This window comes from Notamacropus eugenii, chromosome 5, assembly GCF_028372415.1.
Source record: "Notamacropus eugenii isolate mMacEug1 chromosome 5, mMacEug1.pri_v2, whole genome shotgun sequence".
Classification (NCBI taxonomy): Eukaryota; Metazoa; Chordata; class Mammalia; order Diprotodontia; family Macropodidae; genus Notamacropus; species Notamacropus eugenii.
In genome coordinates this window covers 425,661,447-425,677,802 of record NC_092876.1, presented here as the reverse complement: position 1 = coordinate 425,677,802, position 16,356 = coordinate 425,661,447, and the positions used below count along the sequence as shown (strand labels likewise).

The 16,356-nt window shown below is 37.1% G+C and overlaps 1 protein-coding gene and 1 long non-coding RNA gene across 6 annotated transcripts in view; one reads left to right on the top strand and one right to left on the bottom strand.

The window, feature by feature from the left end:
* Positions 1-191: 191 nt before the first annotated feature.
* The window catches only part of CRYZL1 (crystallin zeta like 1), a 53,029-nt gene continuing 36,864 nt past the window's right edge, over positions 192-16,356 (bottom strand). Inside the window, exons 9-15 of one of the 5 annotated variants that reach the window (XM_072616865.1) lie at positions 13,149-13,169; positions 12,573-12,671; positions 10,510-10,631; positions 9,093-9,198; positions 1,286-1,344; positions 559-828; positions 192-328 (exon numbers count right to left, since the gene is read on the bottom strand). In XM_072616865.1, coding sequence (XP_072472966.1) covers positions 568-828; positions 1,286-1,344; positions 9,093-9,198; positions 10,510-10,631; positions 12,573-12,671; positions 13,149-13,169 — 668 coding nt within the window. In that variant the 3' untranslated portion in view covers positions 192-328; positions 559-567. Of the gene's footprint in view, positions 329-558; positions 829-1,285; positions 1,345-9,092; positions 9,199-10,509; positions 10,632-12,572; positions 12,672-13,148; positions 13,170-16,356 lie in introns of those variants that run through there. The other 4 variants (XM_072616868.1, XM_072616866.1, XM_072616869.1 and 1 more) reach the window with 4 other exon arrangements.
* On the top strand, positions 1,289-16,078 carry LOC140508938 (uncharacterized). The gene is made up of 2 exons (XR_011968538.1): positions 1,289-1,418; positions 15,616-16,078. It is a non-coding gene; the product is annotated as an uncharacterized lncRNA (long non-coding RNA).

The window sequence follows — 16,356 nt, the reverse complement described above, 5'->3', positions numbered from 1 at the left end:
GCCCGAGGGCCTGGATTCGCGGCCTTGACACGGTCACCTAATGCACCGAATCCAAGACCTGCAGGGCTTTAGGGCCAGCCCCTCCCCCCTAGTTGTTGACCTGGTCCATCTCCAGCTTACTGAAGAGCCCTCCCCCCGGATCCAGCGCGCCCCCATCTCCACCCCTCTGACCCCCAGCCACGGCTCGGAGGATGGGACCTTCCCCAGAAAGGCGCAGGTCTGCGTCAGGACCGAGGCCGCCACCGTGAGGCCTGAGATCTATCTGGGTTCTCATGGATCCGCAGAGCCGTCCTGGCCGGATCCGGTAGTCAGCGTCCCGAGCTCGGGGCTGGACGGACAGGAAGGACAAGAACCGAGAACGTTCCGTGACGCCACAGAATGTAGCGGGGCCGGGTGGCAGGCCTAGATTTTGTGCGTGCATAGCGGGGCGCTGCGGGGAGGGGCCCTGCGGGGGCGGTGTGCTGCGGGGAAGGGCCCTGCGGGGGGCGGTGCGCTGCGGGGGGGGGGGGGGCGCGGCCCTCGTTCAGCCTTTCTCCTAGAGGTTCCCGCCGCGCTTACCTGCCCGACCTACAGCTTCCCAAACAGGCCTTCCGCAACGCACTGGGGGTGGGAAGGTGTCTGAACAACGTTAAAGAACCATCTAAAATGTGTGGAACGTTTGCACAATCGTTTACTTTCCGAATACAGCATAGAGCTTTCAGCTTCCGGTCTCAGCAGGAAGTAGTACTTCAGAACTGGATGACTTGTTTCTTTCTTGCTTGGTTTTTCTGAACAATTTCCATGGAGATTTTGGCGTCGTACGGTGGCACGGGCTCGTCCAAAAGGGGTCTAAAGGAGAACGAGTTCATTAGCAGCGTCCGGTTTACGTACAAAGTGAAGAGAAAAGCGCCGATGAGGGGCAGTCTAAAGCTGCCACCAGCTTGGCCCACGACTTTAAGCAGCGCGGTCAAACCGGGCCTTGCCCAGGTTCCATGGGGACACCACTTTCACTTCCGGGTTTTGTTAAGGGACGAGGGCTGGAGCCCCCTCCTTCTGACAGTGTGTCCCAGAAGAACTCCCCAGCCCGCTTTGCCTGCCACAGCCCTTGGGTCTTCTCTAGCGGCGAGCGATGGAGAAAGACCCCGGTCTTAGGACCATACAAGTCATTGTTTTAAAAAGTAAAGCCAACACTTACCAACGAACCGTTCAGCTTAAGGGGCAAGAATTTCAACGTCAAACCACGAACATTTAGATCATTCAAAAGACAATCACCCGGAGAAGGAAAGTATTCCGGTATTTTACTTACACGCCTTACCTGAAAACGCCACTGGACAGCTTCTCCATGACATCTTTCAAGATGCGTAGCTGGAAGGTGCGTTAAGTTAGCAATGCGCAAACGATGGGCAGGATATGGGAAGACACCGTTCGGTAGCTAAGAGGTAACAGACGCCTGGCTTGTCCTTTTAGCTTTGTTCTCAATCTTTTTTTTCCTTACACTTGGAGCAACTTTTAAAATATATACGTTCAATTAACAAGCATTTACTTTCTTAAAATTTCCATCCCTTAGCCCTAATGGGGAAAAAGAAAAACAAAACCATTGTACCAATTATGGATGGTCAAGCAAGACGAGTCTCCAGGATGCCCAGCTTCCAAAATGTGTCTCCCTTGGTGTATTTAGCTCTTACTTATTGATCATCTCTCCTTCGGAAGCGCGGTTGGTCATTATGGCGATCAGAATTTTTAAATTTTTCAAAGCGGCGCATTATTACATTATTATTACTGTAAAAGTTGTTCTGTTTACTTTACCCTGCATTAATTCATACAAGGAAGGTTTTTCTGAAACCTTCCTCTTGGTAATTTTATATGACCTTAGAGTCACATGCCCTAATCTGTTTAGTGACTTCCCAAATGATGGGTAATCACAAAGTAGATTTCACCCATCAATTCTATTGACCCTTCCAGATTAATTTTTTGCGTATAGTTTCCAAATTGCTTTTCAGAGTGGCTAGACCAGTTCACACCTACACTGACAGAATTAACGTGCCTTTTGTCCTTAGGCCTTCCAATATTTGTCATCTTCTTTTTTTGTCAACATTGTCAGCCTGATGGTAAGCAAGCGGTGGAACCTCCCAGTTGCTTCAATTTGCATTTCTCTAAATATTACTGATGGGGAGCATTTTTTTTTCAGATGACTATTGATAGTTTGGATTCCTCTCAAAGTCTGTTCATATACGTTTACCATTTATCACCTGGTGTAATGACTTGAGCTATTCTCCCAAATATATAATTAGTCACACTGAAATAATGAAGCCCCTGAAAGAAAAATTTCATTGGCAAAAGTGCTAAGAGAGAATTGTGAAGTAGTAGTAATGGATATTTAGAAAATCTGAAACAGATAGGGGCATGCTATTTCACCTTCAGAATTCAATGCAAAACAGCTAAGTGAGAAAAATATTTGCAGCAAACTTACCTGACAAAGGTCTGATCTGGTATATCTAATATAGTAAATTGATTTTTAAAAAGGTCAGGACATGTTTTTCAATAGAGGAAAGGTTAAAGGAAGGCAGTTTTCAAAAGAAGAATGCCAAGCTATCAACAGTCATATGCAAAAATGTTCTTGGTCACTAATAAAAAATGCAAATTAAAACAACTCTAAGGTTCCATCTTATAACCATCATATTAGCAAAGATGGCAGAACAGTAAAATGGTAAGTAATGGAAGATCTGTGAGAAAAAAAAGCACACTGATGAACAGCTGGTAGAGCTATGAATTGGTCCAACCATAATGGAAAGCAATTTTGTAACTATATCCCAAAGGTTACTTAACTTGGTGTATATCCTTTGATATGGTGATACCAATATTGGGCATATACACAAAAAAGTCAAAGACAAAGGGAAAGGATTCATATTCACAAAGATATTTATATAAGTACTTTTTGTTTTGGCAAAGGATGGAAACAATGTGTACTCATCAGTGGGATATAGCTAAATAAATGATGATATAATAACATAATGGAATATTAAGAAATGAGAAGAAAAATGGGTCTGGAGAAACCCTGGAAGCCTTGTGTGAACTGATGTGGAGGGAAATAAGCAGAACCGGGAAAATAATTTCTGTTACTAGTAAATGATGTAAAATAAAACAATTTTTAAAGACTTCAGAACTCTGATAAAAAACAGTGATGAATCTTTACATTACTTCAAACTGATGACCTTAACAGGGAGACTGACGAATGAGATATACATGATTACTGTGTTGATTAGTTGTTAAGAGTATTTCCATCCTCCTGGTCATTCAGGTTTGCAGTTTTAGAGTTATCCTTCATTCACCCTTACCCCAAATGTTAAATCAGTTGCCAAAACTCGTAGTTCCACAATCTCTCTCAGATCTGTCCCTCTCTCTTTACTTATATGGATGCTATAGGTCTTCAACACCTTTCCTCTGGATTGATATAATAAGACTTCCCTCTTCAACCCATCCAGCATGTCTGCCCACGTTACTCACCAATTGAATAATAATTCCAGTGGCTCTTTATTAACTCTAAAGTCAAATATAAGCTCCTGTTTGACATTTAAAACCTTTCACGACTAACAACCTGCCCTAAACTTGCTGTTCCTCACTTTCCAACTCCTCTTAATTCCAATGCCTTCCCTCTATTATTTCCCAAGGATAAAGAATCAATTGCTAGTTCCCTCTCTCCCAGTTTTCTAGTATCATGTACACTTATTTATACATAAGTTGTTTTTCCTCAGTTGAATGTAAGCTCCCTTAGGGCAGGGGCTATTTAATTTTTGTTTCTGGAGCCCAAGTACATAGCACAGTGCCTGGCATATATACTACACACCTGATATGCTTGTTGGTTAATTGCTGAATGTCTGCTCATGGTGTTTAAATCCTAGAGTATACTCCATTTATTTAACACAAGTAGGCTAAGGACTATAGTATCAGGAATGGTATCTGTGCTTACACAAAGGTATAACCATTGATAACAAGGTCCTTACTTTATCAAAGTCTCCAGACCCTGTCAAATATAGACAGTGTTACCTATAATAGACAGGGTTTGCTAGAATTATTTTGAGATGGAGAATGGATGATACCAGGTGTGTAATTTACTAAAGGATAAGGCTGTAGGTAGTCCTGCAGAATACACAGAGTTCAGAGAAGTTTTACAAGGCACATTAACCCATTTAGAGTCAGTCTATGGCATTAAATGTAGTTTCTCCTTTCATTCTACTTAAAGAGATGTGGCTGAGGGTCCATCCTATAGTTTTCTTCTCAATCACTTATTAGTACTGAATAATTTTAGTAATAACATGTTGCTCATGATAAAGGACTATATAATAAGACTTCTAATCAAATATAATGCTTATTTCTTACTTCTTCCTTATGCCAAGAGTTATATTTTGGGTTACATAGTGTGTAAACAAATATGTAACAAAATTTTACTTTCCTCAAGAGTATTAGTAACATAGCTAACATACAAAGAAAATTAGTAACTTAATCCTTATCTTTCTATGTTTCAGTGATCTTGAAAATAACTTAGCAATTCAGGCACACTAATCCTCTCTGAGCTATGCAGTGATCCAACTATTCTGGAAATGAATTTGGAATTTTACTTAATAAGTGTCTAAAACGTTTACACCAACATTTTTTTTTTGTAGCAGCAAATACTACAAAGATGTTGCCCATCAACTGAGGAATAACTAATAAATTATGGTGCTTGAATGCAAGGGAATGATTCAGCTGTGCTTTAAGATCAACAAATATGAAGAGTTAAGGGAAGCATGAGAATACTGATATGAACTGATGCAGGAAAGAAAGCATAAACAGTAAAATAATATACACACTACAAAAACACAAATGCAAAAAACAAAAGAATGAAACCACAGATTGGAATCACCAAGCTGGGCCCAGAGAAAAGATGAGAAAATTAATCTCTTTCTCTTCTTTGTAGAGGATGGGAAATATGGGTGTGGAATATTATATATACTGATGCATATATAGCATAACCAGATGAGGTGTTGGTTAGTTTTGATGAACTGCTTTTTCTTTAGAAGAGGGATGGCTTGCTTGGTAGGGAAGCATGAAGAGATATAGTCAAAAATAAAGGAGATACAAAAATAAAAATAAATAAAAATTTAATAATTAAAATATTCATTAGCATTTTACAATCTGTACTGCATTACAAAAATAAAGAAGGTATAACTTTATTTCACTCAATCAACAAACATCTTATTAAACACCCTAGGTGAGGACATAAAGGCAAAAATTAAACAGTTCTTGTCTATCTTGTGAGGAGAGACAACATGTATAAGTAAATACAAAGTAATTTTTTGGAGAAGCACCATAAGCTAGTCACATCAGGAAACCTCTCATGTCTCATGTGGTAACTTTAGCTGGGCTGAAGAAATTCTAAGAAAGTTAAGAAGTTCTACAAGGCTGGAGGGAGCATATTCCAGGAATGGGTGATAACCAATAAAAAGGAGATAAGAGATGGAATATTATATGCAAATCACAACTGGATGGTTTGTATAAGGGAGTAATCTTAAAGATCTGGAAAGATAGTGAAGGTCACTGAATGCCAAAGAGAGGAACTTGTATCTGATGGAATACATTGTCATTGGAGTTCACTGAGCAGGGAAGGGACATGGTCAGAAGTGTGCTTTAGGAAGATTACTTTGGCAGCTGTATGGAAAATGGATTGGAAGAGGGGAGAGACTTGAGGCAGTAAAACCAATTAGAAGGCTCCAAGCAGGAGAAAATGAGAGCCTGAGTTAGGGTTTTTTTGGTATGAGTAGAAGGATTTATAACCTGGAGTCTACAGATAGATTTCAGAGTGTCTATGAACCTGGATGGAAAAAAACCTACATTTTTATGTAAATACAATTGGTTTTCTTTGTAATCCTAGTATTTGTTTTATGCATTTTAAAACATTATTCTGAAATAAGGTATATGGCTTCACAAGACTGCCAAAAAGTTCTATGACACACAAAAAAGGTTAAGATTGAGTAGACAGAAGGAGATGGATGTGAGATACTGTGGACTTAAAATCAATAAGACTTAGCAACTGAATGTGAAAAGTGAGGGGTGAAGGTTGACTGTAGCTGTGGAACCAAGGAGACTGCAAGGATGGTGGTACTTTTGACAGAAATAAGAAAGTTCAGAAGAGAGCTGGGTTTTGGAGGATTTAACTCTGCTTTGGACATGCTAAATTTGAGATGTCCATAGGACATGGGGTTAAAGATGTCCAATAAGGAAGAAGTAATGAGTAATGCAGGTCTGGAATCCAGGATAGAGCTGAGTGATGGATACCTAGATAAGAGCCACTTGAATAGAAATGAACCTAAGAACACTAATGAGAATGTCAAGAGAAAGAGTATAGAAAGAGAATATAGGACAGAAACTTGGAGGACGATTGAGTAAAGGAGAGAGATACTAAGCAGTCAGACAAGTAGCAGAACCAGGAGTTATGAAAACTTAGAAAGGACAAAGTATTCAGAAGGAGATAACCATCAGCAGTGCCCAATGCTGCAGAGCTGTCAAAAGATAAAGATTGTGGAACGGTTACTGGGTCTGGCAACTTGGAGATCACAGGGAACTTAGGAGAGTGATGTGGTGGGAAACAGAATGTAAAGGGCTGAGCATTGTGAGGAAATGAAAGCAATAAAACAGGGATCCAGCTCCCTCCTCCAGTTTTTCTTTTCTAGTTTTTAGTTTATTTATGGGGGAGATAGAGTACAATAGACTGATCAAGCCTTTTTGGTTCCAATCGTCTGTCAGTTCTGCCTCCTCATTTTACATTGCATTTACTAATCTGTGTAAGTGCTGTATCCACCTAGCAGAATGTAAGCTCCTAGGGCTCAATGGCATTTTAATTTTTGCCTTTGTTACTCTGAGTTTCCAACACAGTGTTTTGAGCATAGGAGATTAACAAATGTTTGTTGAGTTGTCCTGCTGAAGAGGCAACAAACAAAATAACCTTTAATAGCTGTAAGTTAACAAAAAAACCCTCCAGTTCTGTTATATAATACAATATAATATGCTTCTGTCTATACCTATGTCATCCCTAAATATAGGCTACATCCATAAAATGAAATTATCTTTGAAAGAAAAAAAATGTAGATAACACATTGAAAAATTGCACTGGGTAAACTACATGGAGGTGTTTTACAAAGCAGTTGCTGGGGAAAATGTCTGGCTTGTATTTAGAGCCACACAATTTATTACTCTTAGAGGATCAAAAATGGCATTAGATATATAGTGTATTCCAGTTTTAAGCTTTAATCGCCTGTACTTGGAAAAAATAATAGACAACTTCCTACTTACTTTCAGCTATTAAGAGAGGAATGAAAATTCTGTTGATAGGAAAAGCATTGTAACATAGTGGACCTGGAATCAACATATTTGCATTTGAGTTATTGGTACTTATATTTAGTAATTTTGTGTTGCTTTGGGCAAGTTTCTTTATTAAAGAACTACTTAAACAATAGTTTAATGTAAATAATTTCTTTATTTGTAATGGTAATAATACTTCTATCTACCTATAAGAATTATGATGAGGAAAGTGCATTATAAACTATAAAATGCTAAAATAATGGGAAAATGTATATTTGTCTTACATGAGAAAAAAGCACTTAAAAAAAGATTAGGAACTTGAGCAACTTTATGAGAAGAAGCCCAACAACCTGACTGTATTGCTTTATTTTTTTCTTTTAATCCCTAATATAGAACTACTGTATATATTTTTACAAAGCTGAATCAGTTTGTATAGATTTTCATTTTCTGCTTTTTTTTACTTGGTATGTCATTTTTAATTTTCATGTGTTAATAGAGGCTATGTAATTGTCATTTTAATAGCAATATTTCATCTGATAATTATACTATTATTTAGTTGTCCTATTTTTCATCATTTGTGTTGCTGAAAATAAGTTTTGAAGAGTTGAAAAGGTGAGCTCAAAAAGAGTTAAATTAATAAAAGTATTTTCTGAACTCAGTGATATTTTAAAATTAATTTCATTTTACAAAAACAAACAGGGTCAACAAAGGTAGATTTTCTTTAGTTAATTGTTCTAAGATTCTATACAAATATTTTAAAATGAACATCGATGTTTTTAAGTTGTGATACTATCTGTATCAAATGAACCATTGTTCTTCCAGTTACCCAGGTTCTTTCATGCTACACTTGCCTTTACCCCATGTAACCAATAACTTGCCAAGTCCAGTCAATTCTTCACAACATCTCTCAAATACATCACCTTTCCCTTCAATGACAGGGCAATCATCCTAATTCTGGCCTTCTTTATTTCCTATATAGAATATTGCAATAGTTTCCTAACTGGTTTTTTTGTCACAAGGTTTTTCCCTTCTCCAGTCTATTCTCCACCCAACTGCCAAAATGATATTTTTTAACAGCAAAGGTGTGACTACGTCATTTTCCTGCCCAATGAACTTTAGTGCTTTCCTATTTCCTTTATGTTCTAATCCAAACTCCTTTGGATAGCATTCAAAGGCCTTCACAGCCTAAGTTACTTACTATACTTTATCCTCTTTCATCTGATCTTTGGTCTACCCAAACTTGTCGTTCATTCTACAAGACATTTAATTTTCCATCTCCTTGCCTGCACGCTGTCACCCAGGTCTAGAATGGAAACCCTTCTCACCTCTGCTTAAAAGGCCCTACTTTCCTTCAAACAAATTCATTTCAAATGTTACCTCTACATGAGCCTTTCTTGACATCTCTCCCCTCAACTGCTAGTGCTGTACCCCATTCCCTAATTTTGTATATACCTATATATATACATGTTGTGTCCAACTAGAGAAATTAAGGTCCCTGAGGATAGAACAACACTGTAATAGGCTATGGTCCCCGTGTTTTTTCTATATTTGTAAATATTGAATGAAAATGAATTTGGTCCACAGAAACCGTGCTGTGAATAGGCAATAGAGCAAATGAAATTACAACCTAATCTGGTTATAACGTATAAATAACTGCCTAGGTTGAAGCAAAATTCCATGTGATATGCCTGTATTGTTAAGAATATCAGTCTTCCTCTCAGAATGTAGCTTTTACAAAACATCTCACATTGGAGTCTCAATTCACTAAAAAAGGATATAAAGATACTTTCCTTGTTGCACATTAGACAAATTCCAGACTTCATCATTGAGGAAAGAAACTGTGGCTCCCTTAAGGAAAAGGCAGCGGCTGTCTGGAGGATCCAACTTTAATAAAATGTAGAAATATTAATTAAATCATTCTGAGTTGATCAACAGAGAGCTGATTAATTTGTTGATGATATATTTATATTATTATTTATGCTTATGTCTTATATTTAAAAAGTTAATATTTGCCTGTTTTTGTATTTGTGACAGTTACAAAACAATGTCCCAATCAAAACCAATTAGCATGTTCCTTTTGATAATGGATGACACAAGAGGAAAAAAAGTGTGTGCGTGTGTGTGTGTTCCCCCCCCCCATTAAATCCAAGAATACAAAATGATTTGACATTTCCTACATTAAGAGACCGCTGGATGGTTCCGTGTACAGCACTTGGCCTGCAGTCAGGAATACCTGAGCTCAGATCTGGCCCCAGATCCTCACTAGCTGTATGACCCTGGACAAGTCACTAATTTTAATCTCCACTCCAGTATCTTTGCCAAGGTCATGAAGAATCAGACATTATTGAACAACAAGATTAGAATGATATAAGATTACAAAAATGCTGCTAGGTCTCCACTGACAAAATTTTATTAGCTTATAGGAACAGTTTCAAAAATCAATCTGCTCAGTGTGAAAGAATGACACATATAAAACACTTGTTGGTTGTATCACTCCTATGTTAAATGTTTTGTTTCAATTATATTACTGTAAAGTAACATTTGTTAGTACATATACATACATATGCACATACATACACACATAAAAATCTCATTACTTTTATTTGCACTAGGGATTGGTGATAATTGAATAAAGATAAAGTTTACATTTGTACTGCATAAAAGATTAAGTTAAATAAGCTGAGAGCATAAATAAGATTTCCTGGAGAAAATCTTAGGAGAAAAAACTTTTTTTAAGAAACAAACTTCAATTCCTTCAGAAGTCAGTATTTCCAAATCATTGATATGCTAATTACAAATATATATCCAAGTAATTATAAAATTTTATTAAGTTACACTGTAACATTTCATTTAGTCTTGGGTACCAAATGTAGTTGAAAGTGATAAAACTACATCACTTTTTTTTTTTTGTAGGGGGAAGGGGAGGCAATTGGAGTGACTTGCCCAAGGTCACACAGTGTCTGAGGCCAAATTTGAACTCAGGTTCTCCTGACTCCAGGGTCTATGCTCTATCCACTGCTCCACCTAGCTGTCCATAAAACAACATTTCTTTAAAAAACATTCTAGAATTTAGACGTAAGAAAACAAAACATGTTTATAAAGACCTATCAGTGAGTCTGAACTTCTGAGGATACTGTTCTATACTAATTAAATCCCCCTGTTAAAGGCACTGCTAAAGTTTGTGGTGTTTATTACCTGAAGATTTTCTTCTGTGGTTACCCAGTGGCCTCCAACACCAAGAAGTGTGATGATATCATGCTTGTGTGGTAGTAGTTGTGATTTTAAAGTAGGCTCGTCATCTTTACTATACAATCTCACTTCCCGAAGTAATAGGAAAGAAAAAACATTTAATATTCATTTGCATATAATCATTTATTTCTCAAAAAATTGCTTCATTCCTGTTTTTAAAACATAGCAATAACAAAGATTTTCAATTCAGAAAAAAAGGCATTTTGTTTCTAAAACTTTAAAATTAAATTTTCTGTGTAAAAACTGGACATTATAATTGTAAAATGAATAACTAATTCTAAATATTGATGAACTTAAATGTGAAAATCTATATACTTTTGAAAAGTAAGCCAGGCATAATGATAAATACTTTACTGTGGTAATTTAACCATAAAGTTAACATGATAGATGGCTTTAAGAAATCAGTTTAAAAAAAATTTGCATTTTTAAATACTGAACTCATATTCTATAACATCAGTGGTGTCAAACTGAAACAAAAATGAGGCTACTACATTGTACATAAGGATCCTTGTGGGCCATGTATGGACTTAGTTTTGAAATGTAGTATTATCTATATTTAATTGTATTTCAATTCATTTTGTTCAATATTTCCCAATTATATTTAACCTGGTTTGGTGCAGTCTGCAGGTCTCATGTCTGAAACTACAGATGTCCACAGCAATCATACTAACACAGAATCTTTAAAGAGAATTCAAAATTTCTAACCCAATTTCCTTTTCTGAAACAGTCATTTAAGTCTCCAAATGAATGAAATCTTTTTCATTAACTTAATCAGGGGAAAATATATATACATATACTTCAAATTTTAAAAGTGTTTTGAGTTATAGTTTCTGTAAAAGGTGATAAATATTAACAAAAATGAAGTCAGTTTCCTAAGTTTTAAAATCATTGTCTTCCAAGAGTAACTTTTTAAGCTATGGGAAAAATACTAAAAATGCCTAACTGGTTGTTCTTTAGACAGAGTATGGTGAAGGTTACTGTTTGTGTAATAACAACTAACTTAAGCACCTACATGAAAGTGGTCGGCCAGTAAATGTTTTTCTGAAAAGATGATTGCTTGTTAAAGCCAAGTAAGTGAAAAAGGAACAGACGTAACTCTTGAGTCAAGCACATATTCTTTTTGGAGAAAATGTGTACAGTGTAAGTTACATTATTTCAGGGATCGCTTCATTTCTGTTTTTGTGCTTAAATACATGTCAGTTGAATTCCTGTCACTCCGGAGCCATTCAAGTTCATCCTCCTTCCTTCACAACACTCTGGCCAATCTTTAATGACCAGCACCAGACCTGAGGGTATTCATGATGTGGGGGCAAGTTGTGCTCTCCTACAGCTTGGTATGTAGTGGTGAGAGGAAAAGGTCTCAGTCAGTCCTGTCTTGGAATCATCAAGTATCTGATACCCCGGCGATGCGGTTTAACTAATAACCTGGGCTGATGTCCATGAACCTGGGGCAAACCTTAGCAAGTTTGATTAATTTTGGTCCTGCTTACAGTTTTCTTGTGAAGACTAATCTTTTATTAGCTTCCTGAGAAATATTAGTCTGTTTAAATACAAATACTGAGTAGTCCTACTCTGAAATAAGAAAAAAACCCCATATCATTCATAATCACTTGTGAGATTCAAGTTTCTCTAATATATGCAAATGAAAGTAATAACAGAAGTGTGTGCTGGAGCCAGCCTGAACGGGCTGCCAAAGTGATGGAGAAAATGTTAATAATGCAGATTAATCATAAAAGAGAGCCAGTTGTCAAACATTTACCAGCATACTCATTGGTAACAAAGGAGACCTCAGTTTAAGTGAATGAGTTCTTTAAATTGACAGAAGTAGTATGAGAAATGACTTCAATTAATGAATTTCTTAATTCATTATTTCTTGTTCTTCTACATTATCCCAAGAGCCCACATTTGATCATCACAGATATTTTTATAAGAGCATCTTGGAAATTCAACCAACAAAAGAACTACAAGTGCTATTTATTTAGCATATTTGTTCTAAAGCGATTACAAACCTCCAGCATCTAGGATAATATCTACTCCTATGCCACCTGTTTCTTCCAGACAGCTTTCAGCAACATCAACTTTTCCATTGGAAACATCTATCACTCGAACTATAATGGACAGAAAATTAGGCAATTACACAATATTCTCAATCAAAATATACTCACCATAGATTGGGGTTGGAAGACTATAAAAAAGGGAACAAAAATTCTGTCCTCCAAAATATGTTGTGATAAATTTAAGAAAAAAAAAATACAAACCAAAATTACAGTTTTAATCTGATAAAATTTTAAGGAACTACTAGTTCAAGAAGGAAGTGGTAAATTTGACAGCTCTAATTCAGAAAATATAGACTTAAAGGACCAAGTCCTTTCAGATACATATTGGACATGAATTATTCAAAATGATGGATCTAAAAATCTATCTACAAATCCAAACTACACAAATATTTAAACAGAATCACTTGATTCATGTGAAAGGAGACTATGAAATTTCATTCTTGGCTTCAGGTTACAATTTTTTTTATGTATAAGGGATACTTTTTACCCTTAAAAGAACCAAACAGATGTAGGCAGCATAGTACTTACCTACCAAGGGTTGTTTTACTCCTTCTCAAACATAGGCATCCCCCAAAATGAGGATATAGAAAAAGAATATGATAATTTTAGCATTCTAGTAGTAAAGCTTAACTAAATCAAAACCAACAAATGATTATTCTTAGATACTATATTAATTAAAACTATAGAATTTTAAAAAAATTTCCCACATACTCTCTTACCAAAGATGGCAAAAGCCTTTCAATTATTAGTCTGAACACATGAAGAAAATAAAATTCTCCTCATTTAAAGTTTTATCGATGCCTGTTTTTATATCACATTGTTTCAAAAATATCCTTGCCTCTACTCGTCAGTCTTTCCTATGTAATAAAGTTAGTTTCTAGAAAGCCGTAATTCCATTAAATCAATGGACACTCTGACTGTGTCTGACAGCATGTGCAACACTCAAAGCCTCCTGACATCTTCTCGGAACTTCTCCAAAGAAAGGAAGGAGGCAGAATAATGCATCTCAACTGCCAAATGCGATGGCCTTTTAAAAATCAGCATCCCTCTCTATTTCCTCTGCAGGACAATGAATGAATTAACAATGAAGACCACTGTTTCCTCCTAGATAATTTCTCCTCTCTGGGTTTTTTGACACTTCTTTCTCTTGGCTCTCTTTTTACTTGATCATCATCCCACCCCATAATGTGTTTATTCCAAGACTCTGTCTCTGTCTTAAACCCTTTTCTATTTTTTCTCTATACACTATCTCACGGTGACCTCATTAGCTCTTATTACTTCCACATCTACATATCCAGCCCTAGAGTCTTGCCTAAGCTTCAGTTCCACATCACTAACTACCTATACTTGAAAACAGTGCTGTTATAGTCATCTCAAATTCAAATGAGAACTCATTATCTTTTATCTAACATCCAACCCTCTTGATAACTCCCCTAACTCCCTTCAAGGTTATGACTGTCCTTCCAGTTGCCCAGGTTTGCAGTACTGGAGTCATACTGGACTTCTTACCCTCCACTCCACATATCCATTCAGTTGTCAGGTTTTGTCAGTTCACCTCTGAAATATATCTTCCATCCCTCCTCTTCTTTCTACTCACATGGCCATAAGTCTAGTTCAGGCCCTCATCATCTATTATCTGTACAACTGAATGAATGTCTAATTCTTCTTCCTGCCTTAAGTCTCTCCCATTTTGAATCCATTCTCTTACAAAGCTGTCAAAGTGTGATTCCTAAAACAAAAGTTTGATCGTGTTACTTTCATGTTCAATAGACCACAACGGTTTCCCGTTATTGCTAAAATCAATCAAACTCCTTTGATACGTAAAGCCTTTCCCAGCAACATATTAAGTGCCTTCAACCTACCTATGTAGGTTTATTTACACATGACTCCTTTTCATGGACTCTTCAGTTAAACATTTTTTTTCTTGCTGCTTCCCTCACAAAAATATCCATCTGGGGGCTTTATGCTTTCTCACAGGATGTTTCTCCCATTAGACTATGAGCTCCTTGAGAACAGTAGCTAGCTGTCCTTTGCCTTTCTTTGTACCAGTGCTTAGGGGCAGCTAGGTGGTGCAGTGGATAGAGCACCAGTGCAGGAGTCAGGAGGATCTGAGTTCAAATCTCACCTCAGACACTTGACATTCACTAGCTGAGGGACCTTTGGCAAGTTACTTAAACCCAACTGCCTCATCCTGGGTCATCTCCAGTCATCCTGATGACTATCTGGTCACTGGATTCAGATGGCTCTGGAGGAGAAGTAGGGCTGGTGACCTGCACAGCCCTCCCTCATTCAAAACAAAGTCAAGTGCAAGTCATATCATTATTTCTCTGATGGCATGGTCTTCTTTGGCAACGAAGGACAAACATACACCAGTGCTTAGCATAGTGCCTAGCACAGAGTAGGTGTTTAATAAATTTATATTTTTCTTTGTATTCTTAGTGCTTAGTCCTGGTTGATACATAGTAGTCTTAGCAAATGCTTGCTAACTGATTGAAAATGCTTACAAATGTTTATATGTAGGTAGTACTGAGATAGTTTGGAATTGTCCTATGTTTTTCCCTTTCCTACTGCAAAAATGTAAATGTATTAATACAACTTGGGCCTACTCTTGCCTGTGAAGTTTTCCAAACTGAGTTCAGGAGATAAGTGACCACAACTGTGGCACCTGATGAATATACTAAGTATCAAGCAATACAGGCAGACAAGCACTTCAGTACTATTGTATCCTAGAGGTTACTTCTCAGGCCTGTGGAGGGATCCTCCCCTACAATGACTCTCCTGCAGGGCTGGGACAATGAAGATCACCTCCTTAGGCATAGTACATAGTTTTTTCAAACTGAAGTGTATTTAGGGATAGAGGCAGAGGTTTGAGTGCAGAGAAGAATGTCTTGGCCAGAGGAAAAACTGCCTGGGAAGAAATCCAAGGGCTATGTTTCTTATTATTTTGTTCTTACTCACTTTTTTCTTGTTGCTTCTTCTATTTCTTTTGTCTTAGTGGTAGCAGAAGCACAGGCTGCACCACCATGATGTGACCTCTCAAGAACCTGACCCAGCGATGGTGGGGGCATAACACACAGCACCACAGTCAACATGGACAAAAGGAGTGCAATCCCCCAGTGATGCAGAACTTGCAGAGTGGCCTGACAAGAATGCAAATGTAGCAAGAAGCTGCGCTACTTGGCAACTGTTATCATCTCTGTTCTCCTTTTTTAATGCTTTCTCCTTTCTCAGCTTCATCTTCTTTTCTTGTTCAGAATCTAACTCTTTGGTTCCTATTATTCTTTCCCATGCCTTCTCCACCTTTCCTTTTCCTCTTCTAGCATTTCCATTCCATCTCCCTTTTCTTTATGATGCTCTTTTCGAGCCTCATGACTGTTCAGGCATGTTAAAGCTTTACAAAAGTGTCTCTCCATTCTACCATCTGCTCCCTACCCCGCATCTGCCAGCAGACAAGAAAACTCCTGTCAAACTAAATTCAAGAGGATCATATACCTATCTCAGGCAATCACACACGGAATTTAAGAATAAAAAAAAGAATAAAAAATTAGGAAACAAGTACTGTAGAAACAGTCTAGCTGAATTAAAGCCTTTCTAAATATTTCAAAGTTTGTTCTATTCAAAAGCCTGAAGAGAAAGGTAAAAATGTGATGTGGAACATAAAAAGTAGCTTAAAATTAATTTAAATAAATTAATTTGGAACGGAGAGAAAACTTTTTATTTTAAAAATATTTACTTA